Source organism: Oncorhynchus clarkii, unplaced genomic scaffold (genome assembly GCF_045791955.1).
Source record: "Oncorhynchus clarkii lewisi isolate Uvic-CL-2024 unplaced genomic scaffold, UVic_Ocla_1.0 unplaced_contig_14002_pilon_pilon, whole genome shotgun sequence".
NCBI lineage: Eukaryota > Metazoa > Chordata > Actinopteri > Salmoniformes > Salmonidae > Oncorhynchus > Oncorhynchus clarkii.
This window is the reverse complement of record NW_027261012.1, coordinates 227,541-243,575: the sequence shown is the minus strand read 5'-3', so window position 1 is coordinate 243,575 and position 16,035 is coordinate 227,541. Positions and strand designations below refer to the sequence as shown.

Below are 16,035 nucleotides of genomic sequence, written 5' to 3'. Positions count from 1 at the left end.
AGGGGTTGATTTGGTACTAGGCCAGACTAGTGTCTAGGCTTGATTTGGTACTAGGCCAGACTAGTGTCTAGGGGTTGATTTGGTACTAGACCAGACTAGTGTCTAGTGTTTAGGGGTTGATTTGGTACGAGGCCAGACATTTGAGGCATATTACTCTGAGCCCTGACAGTCATGTTGAGGGTCTCCCTCCAGTGGTGAAAACAGAGAACAGCAGGGTTAATATAGACTGATGACACATCCTCCCCCTAGTGGTGAAAACAGAGTACTGCAGGGTTATAATAGACTGATGACACGTCCTCCCTCTAGTGGTGAAAACAGAGAACTGCAGGGTTATAATAGACTGATGACACGTCCTCCCTCTGGTGGAACAGGTGGAACAGAGGAAACAGGTGGAACAGAGGAAACAGGAGGAACATGGGGATCAGGGGCAACAGGTGGAACAGGTGGAACAGGGGGAACAGGTGGAACAGGTGGAAAAGGGGGAAGAGGTTGAACAGAGGAACATGGGGAACATGGGGAACAGAGGGACATGGGGAACAGGTGGAACATGGGGAACAGGGGGAACAGAGGAACATGGGGAACAGGTGGAACATGAGGAGCATGGGGAACAGGTGGAACAGTACTAATGCATTTATACCTCAGAAACAGGTGGAACATGGAAAAAAAGACAACAGCAATGAAAGTTTTGTTGATTTATTAGTTAACACATGATACATCCTGGAGCTCAGGAAGGAGTTGCAGTCAGACAGGGAGAAGGTGAGTTTATAAAAGCCTACATGGTTTAAATGAAAACATATTGTCAACATAACTCAAAGGATCAGAACAACACATTCAGTGGGGCAAAAAAGTATTTAGTCAGCCACCAATTGTGCAAGTTCTCCCACTTAAAACGATGAGAGAGGCCTGTAATTTTCATCATAGGTACACGTCAACTATGACAGACAAAATGAGAAAAAAAATCCAGAAAATCACATTGTAGGATTTTTAATGAATTTATTTGCAAATTATGGTGGAAAATAAGTATTTGGTCAATACTTAAAGAATGCTTTTTTGCCCCACTGTAGATATAGAGCTGTTATATAATAGACAGGAGTATAGAGACGTAGATATAGAGCTGTTATATAATAGGCAGGAGTCTGGGAGACGTAGATATAGAGCTGTTATATAATAGACAGGAGTATAGAGAAGTAGATATGGAGCTGTTATATAATAGACAGGAGTATGTGAGACATAGATATAGAGCTGTTATATAATAGACAGGAGTCTGGGAGACGTAGATATAGACCTGTTATATAATAGACAGGAGTATGTGAGACATAGATATAGACCTGTTATATAATAGACAGGAGTATAGAGACGTAGATATAGAGCTGTTATATAATAGACAGGAGTATGTGAGACATAGATATAGAGCTGTTATATAATAGGCAGGATGTATGTGAGACATAGATATAGAGCTGTCTCCAAACCTGAGCCTGACTACTTTATTCACTAGCGTTTTTTTTTTGTTTCAATGGAATTCCCAATAACTTCAACAGAACAGACCAAATCCCAAAGAAAGGGAGCAGCTCCAGTATCACACTGTTGTCAGTTCTATCACATGCTGTTGGCTTCTCAGGTTTAGATGGAGGTTCCCAATGCTCGTTTCTTATGGATCCGTTCTCGTAAAGGTAAATGCTGGCTCCTTCTTGTTCCTTGTTGGGAATGGAGGCCAAGAGGAAACGTGTTTGTGTGTCCTCTTTGTTAGCTTCGGCAAAATCTTTGAAAAGTCCAGCTTGCTTGTCCATGTCCTCAAATACATTGACAGAGTGGTACCATCTTGTCAGATCAGGTTTAACTGGCACTAAGGCTTGTGTGTTCTCAGAGCTTGGGGAATCCAAAGCTGACAGGACAGGGTCCTCGCACCCCAGAGAGGTGAAAGTGAAACATACAACACGCTTCACCTTTGAGTTCAAAACCTCTTTGTCAAGATCCTTCTTCGATGTGACTATCTTGGTGGAACACGTCTGACTGTAGTCCTCTGTAATCATGCTCAGGAATCGATCAACCACATTGATCTCTCTCTCAATGCGATCCATACATTCACTGAGGATGTTGCTGTTGAAACGGAACTCTTGCTGCTTTGTCAAGAATTCGGACAACACCCTCTCTTCCTTTTCTCCCCCTCTAATAGACGGAAGGAGGTCTGCCAAAGTAGTCTTCAACTTCTCTGTCAAACACAGTTTTTTTAAGGTTTTCACTTTGGCATCAATTTCCTTGAAGTATTTTACAGGCTTGCTTCTCATTGCGTCGTTGCATCTCATCTCCAGCTCACTGAGGTATTCCAGCATAGTCTGCCATTGGTCAACTAAGCTTCCACTGATCTGACAAACCATCTGGGTGGCGGTTGGGTCCAATTCTTTTAACGGAAGTAGATTCACTTGCACCGGAACCCCCTCACCTACCTTCTGAGGCAAGGTTTTGTAGGTGTCCATGGCATCTTGAAAAGATACAGGATTGTTTTCCAGGAGAACGTCCCCATGGAATCTACAAGAGAACTTGTCAGTTTTAGTTTTAGAAGTGTTCTTCATGTCTAAAGCACTCTCACCCCCAATAGAAAGTTCGGGAACCCTATTAAACATAACTTTCAAGTTTCCCTCAATGTCTTGACGGTCCTCTCCACTTGAGACCTCACGGTCAAACACAAAGAAAGCATTTGCTCCATAAAGTATACCTGTGACCACATGTGTAGCTATGCCTTGGCTAAAAACCTCCTTGTACTTTATGTGTTCCTGCCCAAGGTGGTTCATGGCCAGTTGAGTGTTTTTCTTAGTAGTGGTGTAACAAAGTGTGACTCTCGCCTGATTCTGAGACTCTTTAACATCTTTCAAATACTTTGCTGATCCCTCAACCGTAACCAGCCCTGCCAAAAAGCTTGCTTTGAGAGAGCCGTTCACATTTAACACAGATAATTTGTCAGCTGTAGAGTCAGATGTGATGACTTTGAAGTCGGTAAAAGTCTCGTCTGTTGTAATGATGTGCTTTCCGAGTGCTTCCTCGTCCCACAGCGTCAGGCCTGTAATTAGAGGAGACAAACCAAACACTAACAGTTATTTTATTGTGTGTGGATATGTATGTATGTATGTCTGTCTGTCTGTCTGTCTGTCTGACTGACTGACTGACTGACTGACTGAGTAGTGAGAAAGCGTGCTACCTGGAATGAGGTAGTCATTGCGACAGTCATACAGCATTCCCAGGGAGAAGGGCCGTCCCATTGCTGCCAGACTCAAGGTTCGGTTTGAGCAAGGATCCATAGTAGGAAGTCACTGGTGGTCAGAATAAAACAAACATAATAGTAGGGTGCATCACTGCTTTCCACACTGCTTGAATTCAGTCACCTCTTGAAAATATTGATATAAAATTAAAAACAGTTGTCCATTGGCCACAATGTGTCATCACATTAATTAAAACTTAGGGCTAGGTCCCTTTTTTCTCCCAAACTAAACTGCCTGTTACTCAGGCCCAGAAGCCAGGATATGCATATAATGGTACCATTGGAAAGAAAGACTTTGAAGTTTGTAGAAATGTTAAAATGATGTAGTTGAATATAAAACAATAGATATGGTAGGAGAAAATCCCCCCCCAAAAAACAGATATTTTTTTTGATAGTCCATCCTCTTAGAATGGCAAGTATAAGGTCATATTGAAGCGCCCTGGATGCAATTCCTGTGGCTTCCACAAGGTGTCAGCGGGCTATGTTCAAGGTTTCAGGCTTGCAACTTCAAAAACAAATAAGAATATCAGTTTTAGTGCAGGGACACAGTCTTGGGAATTCGTGTTTGTGCGCGCCATGAAGACAGGACGCACCTGCTAAAATCGGTTTCCTATTGAACATACTTCTTTTCATTATAAATATAAATGATTACATTTTAGGGTATCTGAAGAGTAAATAGAAACTTATTTTGACTTGTTGAAAAACAAAGTTTAGGGGTAGATTTTTGGATTCCTTTCTCTGCATGTTGAATGAGTGGATTACTCAAATCGATGGCGCCAACTAAACAGACTTTTTGGGATATAAAGAAGGATTTTATCTAACAAAACGACACTACATGTTGTAGCTGGGACCCTTTGGATGACAAATCAGAGGAATATTTTCCAAAAAGTAAGTGAATATTTAAACACTATTTGTGAATTTATGAAAAATATTTGATGTTACAGTTTTCGCTGTAACAGCTACTGAAAATGAACACAGGCTGACTTCATTGCGCTCAATAACTAAACCTAAGCATAGAAATTGCTGATTGGGCCACTGTTAGGGAAGATTCGGAATTTGTTGGTAACATATGTAAGATGTTTTATATTCATCAAATATGTGTAAGTTAATTCTCATCAGAATGGTATTTTTGTGTAATTCTGTGGTGAGGTTGCAGTTATCTGTTCTATGTCAAAACTAAGTTGCCTGGGCCGCTGAGAGGGGAGAGGTCAAAGTGTCATCATGTGTAAACATATCTTTCACTCTCTACCTTTCCCATAGTGGGGAAAGGAAGGTTGCAGTGTCTGGAATCATTCTATGCTCCCTCTTATGTTGCTTCTATCTTAACCTATAGCCTCACCCTCCTCTCCGTGAGTTTGTCCAGGAGTTTGTATTTAGAGTGGGTTGTATCTAAATTACAATTTGATATATGCCTGTTGATATGGATTTGGTTTATGGTTTCACGGGTTTGGGAAAGGAGACAAAGCTGAACGATGAGTTATGTCTATGCTGTCTGACTATGTGTGTCTTTGCTATTAAAGGAACTCAGTTGCATTGTAAGGGGGCTCTCAGAGGATTCACTGGGAGACACTGAATCAATCTGAGAGTCACAGGGTTGTGATAGAGCTCATATAATTAAAGATGGACTTTGATAACTAACTCTGACTTGTGTGTGTGGTTTGCTCCCATGATTTGGTAAATAGAGGAAATTTCCACGACAGCCACACTGCTGAACCTCCAGGTGCCCAACCTTCTAGGAAATATATTCAACATACTTCCTTCAAGACTGTTGGAAAAGCATTCCAGGTGAAGCTGGTTGAGAGAATGCCAAAGCTTGTGCAAAGCTGTCATCAAGGCAAAGGGTGGCTACTTTGAAGAATCTAAAACATAAATTATATTTTGATTTGTTTAACTCTTTTTTGGTTACTACATGATTCCATATGTGTTATTTCATAGTTTTGATGTCTGTACCATTATTCTACAATGTGGAAAATAGTAAAAAATAAATAAAAACCCTTGTTCTATAACTTTTGACTGGCATGTTTTTCTTAAGTACTATAATTCACTTGGTCCCCCAACCCCCTCAGTCTTTAACCCCCCACCTCCCCAATGATAATGCTGCTACTCCCCTATGGTCATCCACCCACCTCCTCAATGATAATGCTGCTACTATCCCTATGGTCAATCCCCCCACCTCCCCAATGATAATGTTGCTACTCCCCCTATGGTCATCCACCCACCTCCCCAATGATAATGTTGCTACTCCCCCTATGGTCATCCACCCACCTCCCCAATGATAATGTTGCTACTCCCCCTATGGTCATCCACCCACCTCCCTAATGATAATGTTGATACTCACCCTATGTTCAATCCCCATCCACCTCCTCAATGATAATGCTGATACTCCCCCTATGGTAAATCCCCATCCACCTCCTCAATGATAATTCTGATACTCCACCTATGGTAAATCCCCATCCACCTCCTCAATGATAATGCTGATACTACCCCTATGGTCAATCCCCATCCACCTCCTCAATGATAATGCTGTTACTCCCCCTATGGTCAATCCCCATCCACCTCCTCAATGATAATGCTGTTACTACCCCTATGGTCAATCCCCCATCCACCTCCTCAATGATAATGCTGTTACTACCCCTATGGTCAATCCCCCATCCACCTCCTCAATGATAATGCTGTTACTACCCCTATGGTCAATCCCCCATCCACCTCCTCAATGATAATGCTGATACTCCACCTATGGTAAATCCCCATCCACCTCCCCAATGATAATGTTGCTACTCCCCCTATGGTCATCCACCCACCTCCCCAATGATAATGTTGCTACTCCCCCTATGGTCATCCACCCACCTCCCTAATGATAATGTTGATACTCACCCTATGTTCAATCCCCATCCACCTCCTCAATGATAATGCTGATACTCCCCCTATGGTAAATCACCATCCACCTCCTCAATGATAATTATGATACTCCCCCTATGGTAAATCCCCATCCACCTCCTCAATGATAATGCTGATACTCCCCCTATGGTCAATCCCCATCCGCCTCCTCAATGATAATGCTGTTACTCCCCCTATGGTCAATCCCCATCCACCTCCTCAATGATAATGCTGTTACTACCCCTATGGTCAATCCCCCATCCACCTCCTCAATGATAATGCTGTCACTACCCCTATGGTCAATCCCCCATCCACCTCCTCAATGATAATGCTGTTACTACCCCTATGGTCAATCCCCCATCCACCTCCTCAATGATAATGCTGTTATTACCCCTATGGTCAATCCCCCATCCACCTCCTCAATGATAATGCTGATACTCCACCTATGGTAAATCCCCATCCACCTCCCCAATGATAATGTTGCTACTCCCCCTATGGTCATCCACCCACCTCCCCAATGATAATGTTGCTACTCCCCCTATGGTCATCCACCCACCTCCCTAATGATAATGTTGATACTCACCCTATGTTCAATCCCCATCCACCTCCTCAATGATAATGCTGATACTCCCCCTATGGTAAATCCCCATCCACCTCCTCAATGATAATTCTGATACTCCCCCTATGGTAAATCCACATCCACCTCCTCAATGATAATGCTGATACTCCCCCTATGGTAAATCCCCATCCACCTCCTCAATGATAATGCTGATACACCCCCTATGGTAAATCCCCATCCACCTCCTCAATGATAATGCTGTTACTACCCCTATGGTCAATCCCCCATCCACCTCCTCAATGATAATGCTGATACTCCCCCTATGGTAAATCCCCCATCCACCTCCTCAATGATAATGCTGATACTCCCCCTATGGTAAATCCCCCATCCACCTCCTCAATGATAATGCTGTTACTACCCCTATGGTCAATCCCCCATCCACCTCCTCAATGATAATGCTGTTACTACCCCTATGGTCAATCCCCCATCCACCTCCTCAATGATAATGCTGATACTCCCCCTATGGTCAATCCCCCATCCACCTCCTGCCTCTACCCCAATGCTCATGTATGTATTATTCACTACTACAGTTGTTATGGTGTATATAGTGTATTTATTAATCACTATTACAGTTGTTGTGATGTATATAGTGGTACAGTTGTTATGGTGTATATAGTGTATTTATTAATCACTATTACAGTTGTTGTGATGTACAGTGCCTTGCGAAAGTATTCGGCCCCCTTGAACTTTGCGACCTTTTGCCACATTTCAGGCTTCAAACATAAAGATATAAAACTCAAGCTAGGTACAGCCGCCTAGCGCTAACATGTTGCCATGGAGAACAAGCTAGGTACAGCCGCCTAGCGCTAGCATGTTGCCATGGAGAACAAGCTAGGTACAGCCGCCTAGGCGCTAACATGTTTTCATGGAGAACAAGCTAAGTACAGCCGCCTAGCACTAGCATGTTGCCATGGAGAACAAGCTAGGTATCATTAAAAATAATATTGTGATGTGTAACTGTATCCATCCCTGCACAAAATAATATCAGTATTTTCTGTTTTCATTCTTCTATCAGGCAGCCGAGGGCACAGAGTCAGCACAGGATGCCCACTCGATAAAGACGCTCCCGAAGGGCACAGTGGAGCCCTCGATCACTCGACAACTAGCGTTTGAGATCGACTCGATTGACTCGTGATCAAACGTATCGAGTGATCAAGTCCTAAAAGTTCTGTTTGAGATTCAGACTAAATTGAAAATACAAACTAATGAACCTTTTCTTCTCATAATTTTGACTACAGAAGGTAGAAAACCCCTGTTTCTCAAGTAGACCCTGGTACGGTCCTGAAGATAACGAATATGAGGTTAGAAAGGATCCATTTGGACTTACCTCTGCTCCAGTTTTGCCTCCGTTCTGCAGTCAGTAGAATAGAGAAGGTGAGAGAGAGGAGAGGTCTTATAGTGGAACAGCCCAGCAGTCTCCTCCCATCTCACCACTGCAGTCCTCAACATGTGATTTCAGAGAAGAGAGATCATTTCTTCAGCAGATGATACAGTACAGCTTGCAGGATGCCAAACACTCTAAACTCATCAAGAAACTACCATGTTGTGAGTCTGGCACAATATTCCTGTTTTCTTATGTTCTTTGGTAACATTTGTGAAGAGAACTTTGAAAAAGGACTTGTCTCTCAACCCTAAGGTGGAGATATGACTGTCTCAACCCTAACCCTAAGGTGGAGATATGACTGTCTCTCAACCCTAAGGTGGAGATATGAAGCTAGGTTACAAGGCCTTCAGGAAGTATTCACACACCTTGTCTTGTTTCACGTGTTGTGTTACAGCCTGAATTTAAAATGGATCACAGTTAGATGTCTCCTGACCCCTCCTGTCTCAGCCTCCAGTATTTATGCTGCAGTAGTTTATGTGTCGGGGGGCTAGGGTCAGTTTGTTATATCTGGAGTACTTCTCCTGTCCTATTCGGTGTCCTGTGTGAATCTAAGTGTGCGTTCTCTAATTATCTCCTTCTTTCTCTCTCTCGGAGGACCTGAGCCCTAGGACCATGCTTCAGGACTACCTGACACGATGACTCCTTGCTGTCCCCAGTCCACCTGGCCGTGCTGCTGCTCCAGTTTAAACTGTTCTGCCTTATTATTCGACCATGCTGGTCATTTATGAACATCTTGGCCATGTTCTGTTATAATCTCCACCCGGCACAGCCAGAAGAGGACTGGCCACCCCACATAGCCTGGTTCCTCTCTAGGTTTCTTCCTAGGTTTTGGCCTTTCTAGGGAGTTTTTCCTAGCCACCGTGCTTCTACACCTGCATTGATTGCTGTTTGGGGTTTTAGGCTGGGTTTCTGTACAGCACTTTGAGATATCAGCTGATGTACGAAGGGCTATATAAATACATTTGATTTAGATTTGTCCGTGGCCTTCACACAATACCCCAGAATGTCAAATTGGTTTTAGAAATGTTTACAAATTAATAAAAAAATGAAAAGCTGAATTATCTTGAGTCAGTAATTATTCAACCACTTTTGTTATGACAAGCCTAAATAAGTTCAGGAGTAAAGATGTGCTTAACAAGTCACATAAGTTGAGTGGACTCACTCTGTGTGCAATAATAGTGTTTATTAGCATAATGTTTGAATGACTACCTCATCTCTGTACCCAACACATACAATTATCTGGAAGGTCTCTCAGTCGAGTAGTGAATTTCAAGCACAGATTCAACCACAAAGGTTTTCCAACGCCTTGCGAAGAAGGGCTGGTAGATGTTGGTAGATGTGTTGTTTGATGGGTTTCTATGGGCTTTGGTAGTAAAGGCCTAAATCAATATTTTATCAAATCATTTGTTTATATATCTGCACTCTATACTCCTCTGTAAACTGGTCATCTCTGTTTACCCGTCACAAGACCCACTGGTTGATGGTTATTTATAAAACCCTCTTAGGCCTCACTCCCCCCTATCTGAGATATCTACTGCAGCCCTCATCCTCCACATACAACACCAGTTCTGCCAGTCACATTCTGTTAAAGGTCCCCAAAGCACACACATCCCTGGGTCGCTCGTCTATTCAATTTGCTGCAGCTAGTTAAATAAAGGTTAAATAAAATGAATACGTAAAACTGAGGGGGACAAAAAGTCTAATTTATTATGTGGGTGGGGGGGGGGGGGGGGTCATGAAAGTTGCACCCCTGCTTATTAGAACACCACCCCACCTCCAGCTTAGACAGGGTTAACCTGTCTCCTCCCCTTCATCTACACTGATTGAAGTGGATTTAACAAGTGACATCAGTAAGGGATCACAGTGGTTCCTCATTTAAAAGTTGCGTCATACTTGCTGCCGCTGCATTCTGTGGCACGTCATTTAATTGTCAGCCATTTTTTTCCTGTTACTGCAAGTTATTGCTAGTTTTACCATAAGAGGGTGTCTTTAAGAAGCATTTGATAGTATTCCGTATTGGCATTACCAGAGATTTTTTTTTTTTTTTGTAATAACAGAGTATATGGGATTGATTTTAAGAAATGAATTTGATTAATGTTATGGTGTTTCTATTCAGAGAGAAATGAAAAAGGAAATATGGAGCTGTACAACGTGACGGTCGACAGCACAGGCTATTTTAAAGAGTCCCCACAGGGCACGAGGAAGGAGTAGGCTGTCCATGTAATTAAGAATTTGTTCTTAATGGACTTGTCTAGTTAAATAAAGGTTACACTAAGAGCATGACATTTCTGCAACCTAATTATTGTCTAACCAATACCCAAATAGAGATGAATTGAAAATAAAAATCTCATTGATTTATCAAGACCAGTCCGCATGCTCGTCTCAGAGCAGCACGAAATGTGAAACGGTGTAAAAATAGATGTAGGCTTTTGCTCCTAACTTCAATATGCTCTTTACATAAATAAGACCTACACCACTTTTAACAATATATCTACTAATATTTTTTTCAATAATTACATGTAGAGGATTGGAGGACTATAAATATCTAAGGGGCATTTTCCATTAGGATGTGTTAGGGTTTTCTTGCTGTGAAGGAGAGGCGGACCAAAATGCAGCGTGGGTATTTAGATTCATGGTTCTTTAATAAAGAAACTACACATGAACAAACTGACAAAACAAGTGACGTGGAAAAAAAACCTAAACAGCCTAATCTGGTGCAAACAAACACAGAGACAGGAACAATCACCCACCAAACACTCAAAGAATATGGCTGCCTAAATATGGTTCCCAATCAGAGACAACGATAAACACCTGCCTCTGATTGAGAACCACTCCAGACAACCATAGACTTTGCTAGATAACCCCACTAAACCACAATACCTACAAAAACCCCAAGACAAAACACACCACATAATTAACCCATGTCACACCCTGGCCTGACCAAAATAATAAAGAAAACACAAAATACTAAGACCAGGGCGTGACAGGATGTGAGAATATCTGAGGGGCTTTTATATCATTCTAAATGAATTAATAATCGCTTTGTTTAAAAAGTAACTCTATTTTGGAGATTTCGTTTTCATTTAACAGAGTGAGCGAGAACAAGGCCATTCTTGAACCTGGGGTGAGACATTCTCACTAATTTGTAAATAAAGGCCAGTTTGTTTTTTAGAATTATTTATTTCTGGAGAAACCTAACTTGATTTAGCAGACATCACTTGTTTATATTCAGTCAACACATTTTAACAATATCATGGAATATTTCTCCTTGCTTTTGTCAGTCTGTCATGGAAAGAGCAGGTCTTCATGAATTGAATAACGTTAGCCCTTTAAATAAATACCTTTCTCCTGTTAAGTCAAACAGCAGTTACCTTTGCCAGCTAGATCAGTCAAATAAAGAGGAGCCAGTTTCTGCTCTGCTTGCTTTTACAACTCGCAACACGCACAGAGACAGCTGCTGCAGACAGCAGCATAGTGCATTTCAGAAGCTTTGCCTTCACACAGCCTGTCAGCAGCTAATAGCCTGTCAGCAGCTAACTGCCTACCCCACCGCTATGAGGCATCCGCATGGTCCTAAAGCACACAGATTCCTCTTTTAGTGTCACAGTGCAATAGTAAAACAGGGGGGGTACAAAATTTCAATATTAGAATGATGTGCCCCTCCTTAGTAGAACAGTCCCCCGGCTTAGACAGGGCTAACACACGGTAATGGGGTGTGGGGAAAAAGGGGCGGAGCTGGACCCAAATAAATAAATAATAAATACCCAAACCAACCCCTAAGCTAGTCTAGCCTGCTTTAAGAACAACTAGCGAACCAACCAAAAATACAGTGGGTGGTCCGCCCAGTTCTAACTAGGGTATTTAGACACCGTTTTCCTACGGTTAATGTTGGCCCATGGGCAACTTGGCTGGTTATAGGCTACACTACACTACACTAACCCTACGGGTGATGTTGGCCCATGGGTGACTTGGCTGGTTATAGCCTTTCCCCACCAACAAACAGTACTACACTACACTACACTACACTACACTACACTACAATACAATACACTACAATACAATACAATACAATACACTACAATACAATACAATACAATACCATACAATACACTACAATACCATACAATACAATACAATACACTACAATACACTACAATACCATACAATACAATACAATACAATACAATACCATACACTACAATACAATACCATACAATACAATACAATACACTACAATACAATACCATACAATACAATACAATACAATACAATACAATACCATACAATACACTACAATACCATACAATACAATACAATACACTACAATACACTACAATACAATACACTACAATACAATACACTACAATACAATACAATACAATACACTACAATACAATACCATACAATACAATACAATACACTACAATACAATACACTACAATACAATACCATACAATACAATACCATACAATACAATACAATACCATACAATACCATACAATACACTACAATACAATACAATACAATACCATACAATACAATACAATACAATACCATACAATACCATACAATACAATACACTACACTACAATACAATACCATACAATACCATACAATACAATACACTACACTACAATACAATACAATACACTACAATACACTACAATACAATACAATACTATACTATACTATACTATACTATACTATACTATACTCACAGGATAACGGACAAAAGAGACATGTAGGTGCAACAATAAAGAGAGATCTGATTGGGTTACTTTTAAACCAAGAGATGTGATTGGGTAAGGGGAGAGATCTGATTGAGATACTTTTAAACCAAGGGAAAGGGGATGTGATTGGGTAAGGGGAAAGGAGCAGGTGTGTCTTCTAATTAGAGATCTGATTGAGATACTTTTAAACCAAGGGAAAGGGGATGTGATTGGGTAAGGGGAAAGGAGCAGGTGTGTCTTCTAATTAGAGATCTGATTGAGATACTTTTAAACCAAGGGAAAGGGGATGTGATTGGGTAAGGGGAAAGGAGCAGGTGTGTCTTCTGATTAGAGACTGATTGGCGACTGATTAGGGAATGATGATTGCCACCTATGAGTCTCCTGTGAGAAGGAGAGAAATACACACAGGATACAATGTTCATGTAAATGTGAGTGTTTGGCACATCTCACAACAGTAGTGTCTAGGTGTTGATTTGGTACAAGGCCAGACTAGTGTCTAGGGTTGATTTGGTACCTGCCCAGACTAGTGTCTGGGGGTTGATTTGGTTCTAGGCTAGACTAGTGTCTAGGGGTTGATTTGGTACTAGGCCAGACTAGTTTCTAGGTGTTGATTTGGTACCTGCCCAGACTAGTGTCTAGGGGTTAATTTGGTACTAGGCCAGACAAGTGTTTAGCGGTTCATTTGGTACTAGGCCAGATAAGTGTCTTGCGGTTAATTTGGTACTAGGTCAGACTAGTGTCTAGGGGTTGATTTGGTACTAGGCCAGACAAGTGTCTAGCGGCTGATTTGGTACTAGGCCAGACTAGTGTCTAGTGGTTGATTTGGTACTAGGCCAGACTAGTGTCTAGTGGTTGATTTGGTACCTGCCCAGACTAGTGTCTAGTGGTTGATTTGGTACTAGGCCAGACAAGTGTCTATCGGTTGATTTGCTACTAGGCCAGACTAGTGTCTAGGTGTTGATTTGGTACCTGCCCAGACTAGTGTCTAGGGGTTAATTTGGTACTAGGCCAGACAAGTGTTTAGCGGTTCATTTGGTACTAGGCCAGATAAGTGTCTTGCGGTTAATTTGGTACTAGGCCAGACTAGTGTCTAGGGGTTGATTTGGTACAAGGCCAGACTAGTGTCTAGGGGTTGATTTGGTACAAGGCCAGACTAGTGTCTAGGGGTTGATTTGGTTCTAGGCTAGACTAGTGTCTAGGGGTTGATTTGGTACTAGGCCAGACTAGTTTCTAGGTGTTGATTTGGTACCTGCCCAGACTAGTGTCTAGGGGTTAATTTGGTACTAGGCCAGACAAGTGTTTAGCGGTTCATTTGGTACTAGGCCAGATAAGTGTCTTGCGGTTAATTTGGTACTAGGTCAGACTAGTGTCTAGGGGTTGATTTGGTACTAGGCCAGACAAGTGTCTAGCGGCTGATTTGGTACTAGGCCAGACTAGTGTCTAGTGGTTGATTTGGTACTAGGCCAGACTAGTGTCTAGTGGTTGATTTGGTACCTGCCCAGACTAGTGTCTAGTGGTTGATTTGGTACTAGGCCAGACAAGTGTCTATCGGTTGATTTGCTACTAGGCCAGACTAGTGTCTAGGTGTTGATTTGGTACCTGCCCAGACTAGTGTCTAGGGGTTAATTTGGTACTAGGCCAGACAAGTGTTTAGCGGTTCATTTGGTACTAGGCCAGATAAGTGTCTCTCGGTTAATTTGGTACTAGGCCAGACTAGTGTCTAGGGGTTGATTTGGTACAAGGCCAGACTAGTGTCTAGGGGTTGATTTGGTACAAGGCCAGACTAGTTTCTAGGTGTTGATTTGGTACCTGCCCAGACTAGTGTCTAGGGTTGATTTGGTACTAGGCCAGACTAGTGTCTAGGGGTTGATTTGGTACTAGGCCAGACTAGTGTCTAGGGGTTGATTTGGTACCTGCCCAGACTAGTGTCTAGGGGTTAATTTGGTACTAGGCCAGACAAGTGTTTAGCGGTTCATTTGGTACTAGGCCAGATAAGTGTCTTGCGGTTAATTTGGTACTAGGCCAGACTAGTGTCTAGGGGTTGATTTGGTACAAGGCCAGACTAGTGTCTAGGGGTTGATTTGGTACAAGGCCAGACTAGTTTCTAGGTGTTGATTTGGTACCTGCCCAGACTAGTGTCTAGGGTTGATTTGGTACTAGGCCAGACTAGTGTCTAGGGGTTGATTTGGTACTAGGCCAGACTAGTGTCTAGGGGTTGATTTGGTACTAGGCCAGACTAGTGTCTAGGGGTTGATTTGGTACTAGGCCAGACTAGTGTCTAGGGGTTAATTTGGTACTAGGCCAGACTAGTGTCTAGGGGTTAATTTGGTACTAGGCCAGACTAGTGTCTAGGGGTTGATTTGGTACTAGGCCAGACTAGTGTCTAGGGGTTGATTTGGTACTAGGCCAGACTAGTGTCTAGGGGTTAATTTGGTACTAGGCCAGACTAGTGTCTAGGGGTTAATTTGGTACTAGGCCAGACTAGTGTCTAGGGGTTAATTTGGTACTAGGCCAGATTTTTTTTTATTTTTATTTTATTTTTATTTCACCTTTATTTAACCAGGTAGGCTAGTTGAGAACAAGTTCTCATTTGCAACTGCGACCTGGCCAAGATAAGGCATAGCAGTGTGAACAGACAACACAGAGTTACACATGGAGTAAACAATTAACAAGTCAATAACACAGTAGAAAAAAGGGGAGTCTATATATACATTGTGTGCAAAAGGCATGAGAAGGTAGGCAAATAATTACAATTATGCAGATTAACACTGGAGTGATAAATGATCAGATGGTTATGTACAGGTAGAGATATTGGTGTGCAAAAGAGCAGAAAAATAAAAATAAATAAATAAAAACAGTATGGGGATGAGGTAGGTGAAAATGAGTGGGCTATTTACCAATAGACTATGTACAGCTGAACACTAAACACAGATAAGTGTTTAGCGGTTCATTTGGTACTAGGCCAGATAAGTGTCTTGCGGTTAATTTGGTACTAGGCCAGACTAGTGTCTAGGGGTTGATTTGGTACTAGGCCAGACAAGTGTCTAGGGGTTAATTTGGTACTAGGCCAGACAGTGTCTAGTGGTTGATTTGGTACTAGGCCAGACTAGTGTCTAGGGGTTGATTTGGTACTAGGCCAGACTAGTGTCTAGGGGTTAATTTGGTACTAGGC

The 16,035-nt window shown here is 42.1% G+C and overlaps 1 protein-coding gene across 1 annotated transcript; it reads right to left on the bottom strand.

The window, feature by feature from the left end:
* Positions 1-1,484: 1,484 nt before the first annotated feature.
* LOC139403206 (stonustoxin subunit beta-like) lies at positions 1,485-3,293 on the bottom strand. Its single transcript, XM_071146919.1, has 2 exons — positions 3,194-3,293; positions 1,485-3,055 (listed from the first exon to the last, which is right to left on the bottom strand). Exons 1-2 carry the CDS (start codon positions 3,291-3,293, stop codon positions 1,485-1,487), a joined length of 1,671 nt encoding a protein of 556 aa, XP_071003020.1.
* Positions 3,294-16,035: the final 12,742 nt, after the last annotated feature.